The sequence below is a fragment of the Salpingoeca rosetta genome, assembly GCF_000188695.1.
Source record: "Salpingoeca rosetta unplaced genomic scaffold supercont1.10, whole genome shotgun sequence".
Lineage (NCBI taxonomy): Eukaryota > Choanoflagellata > Craspedida > Salpingoecidae > Salpingoeca > Salpingoeca rosetta.
Genome location: NW_004754924.1, coordinates 563671 through 565622, shown reverse-complemented (window position 1 = coordinate 565622; position 1952 = coordinate 563671). Strand labels below are relative to the sequence as shown.

At 53.5% G+C, this 1952-nt stretch overlaps 1 protein-coding gene across 1 annotated transcript in view; it reads left to right on the top strand.

Annotated features, from left to right (window-relative positions):
- Window positions 1-1202: 1202 nt before the first annotated feature.
- PTSG_04420 (uncharacterized protein) overlaps window positions 1203-1952 on the top strand; it is a gene marked incomplete at both ends in the record, with an annotated part of 5545 nt that continues 4795 nt past the window's right edge. The window contains 3 exons of the mRNA XM_004994457.1: window positions 1203-1333; window positions 1605-1648; window positions 1797-1882. Of these exons, the coding sequence (XP_004994514.1) occupies window positions 1203-1333; window positions 1605-1648; window positions 1797-1882 (261 nt within the window). The remainder of the gene's footprint in view (window positions 1334-1604; window positions 1649-1796; window positions 1883-1952) is intronic.

Here is a 1952-nt window from a genome sequence, read left to right as displayed (position 1 = left end):
CACGCGACTGCGTTGGCGATTGCGATTGCGTGTGCATACACAAGTGCCAGCAAGCAGAGCAAGAAGGCCACGAGCAACAAGCAAGTTGGACAACTTACCGGTGCGCGGGAATGCGATGTGAGATCCTTTTCGTTTGTTCGTTCGTTGGTTGCTTGGTGAGGCTGCGTTTGGTTTTTGTCGTCTGCCGCGGACGATCGAGCGGTGTTGCTTCGCCAATCAAACCTGCGATTTCGTTCGTTCGTGTGTGTGCATGTGTTTACACGCGAGCGCGTGTGTGTGCATGTGGCGTGGCATGTGGAAGTTCGTTACACGCACCATGTTTGGCAACGGCCAGTAGCGAAGGGCATGGACATGCGCAATCCGCGCGTGGGTGGGGCAAACTGCAGCAGGTATGGTGTGTGATGTGATGATGCTGTGCCTTGCTGGGATGGTGAGGGATGTCCCACAACAAAACGTGACCTACCACTGGTGGGACGTACGGGTCAAGAATGTGGCGGGTCACGTTGGACAGTGGGTCACAAAACCTGGCTGGGGAAGAAGAGCGTATCTGTGTTGCGTGAACAACTTTACCATCAACTTTGTTGCTGGCGTTGTTGTGTTGTTGCTTGCTTCTTTTGTGTTTTGCTCCTCCGACGTGTGCTTGTAAGTAGGATGCGTGAAATACTGGAGGCGTTCCTTGGGGCCCAGAACGCAATGTCGTGCACGACGGTTTCAAAATGCACGTTGCCGTGCCGTGCAACATGCAGGATTGATGGTGTGAGGGGGAGTTCACGAAGGAATACTTTTCAACTTCGCCACCCGGCTAGGTTGGGTCAGACGCACCGAAGCAACACGCCAGAGCCCAAAACATGGGCGGAAACGCACTCACACGCGCAGCGTCGTGTTTTAGAGGCGCATCGAATCTACGGCAGGATAATGTAAAAAAAAAACAACGAGCGGGAGCAACGGACACACGAGAGAAAAGAAAAAGGTGGCAGTGTGGCAGTGTGGCTGTGGTGCGAGGAGAGCGTGTGACCAGCATCCTCAAGAAGACGAGGGAGAGCAAGCGAGACGAGGGGAGCGAGGCACTGGGTACGTCACAGAGGCAGACACGCAGCGAGCCAACCGGCCAACCGGCCAACCAGCCAGCGAGCGAGCAAGCAACTGTCATCATGGGGAGCCGCACCAGCATCTACAACAACAACAACAACAACAACAACAACATGGTGCTGGACGATGTCTCTGAAGCGTTGAAACTGCAGGCGTTTGGTGCCAGTCATGGTGCTTTGCTGACAACAGTAACTTATGGTGGCATCGCAGCTGTCCTTGCCTTTCTCGCGCATCAAACGCCCTTGTCAGTGATTGTGTGCATAGGGAGGATTGCGTGTACGTACATTGGGGGGGTGTGTGTGTGTGTGTGTGTGTGTGTGTGTGTGTGTGTGTGGTTTACAACGTCAACCTCTCATGTGAAGACATAATGTGGGTGCCTGTAGTGTTCGGCAGTTTGTCTTGTGTCATGTGCATATGAACTTGAAGCATCATGCACTTGCACACACACACACACACACACACACACACACACACACACACACACACACACACACACACATAACTCGCGTGTTCAGGGAGTTGCCAGATCCGCTGTTGCAGACGGCGGCCAGGATCGTCGGTGAGAACGCCAGAGATTTGCCTTGTGTGTCTCGTGCATGTCATGTGTTATGCCAAGCGTTGTTTTACTTTGAAGGGGACGACGCGATTCTCACTTTTATTAACACGTGCACACTTTCAAACACACACACACACATGATTCACGTTAGCCTATGCTGTGGCGTTTGTGCTTGGCCTGACCGCCTTCTTGCGCACCGTCGTGCACGTGCGCGCCATGCTCGTCGTCCCACCCACAGTGAGTGTTCTTCACGGTTTGTGTGTGTGTGTGTGCGTGTGTGTGTGTGTGTGTGTGTGTGTGTGTGTGT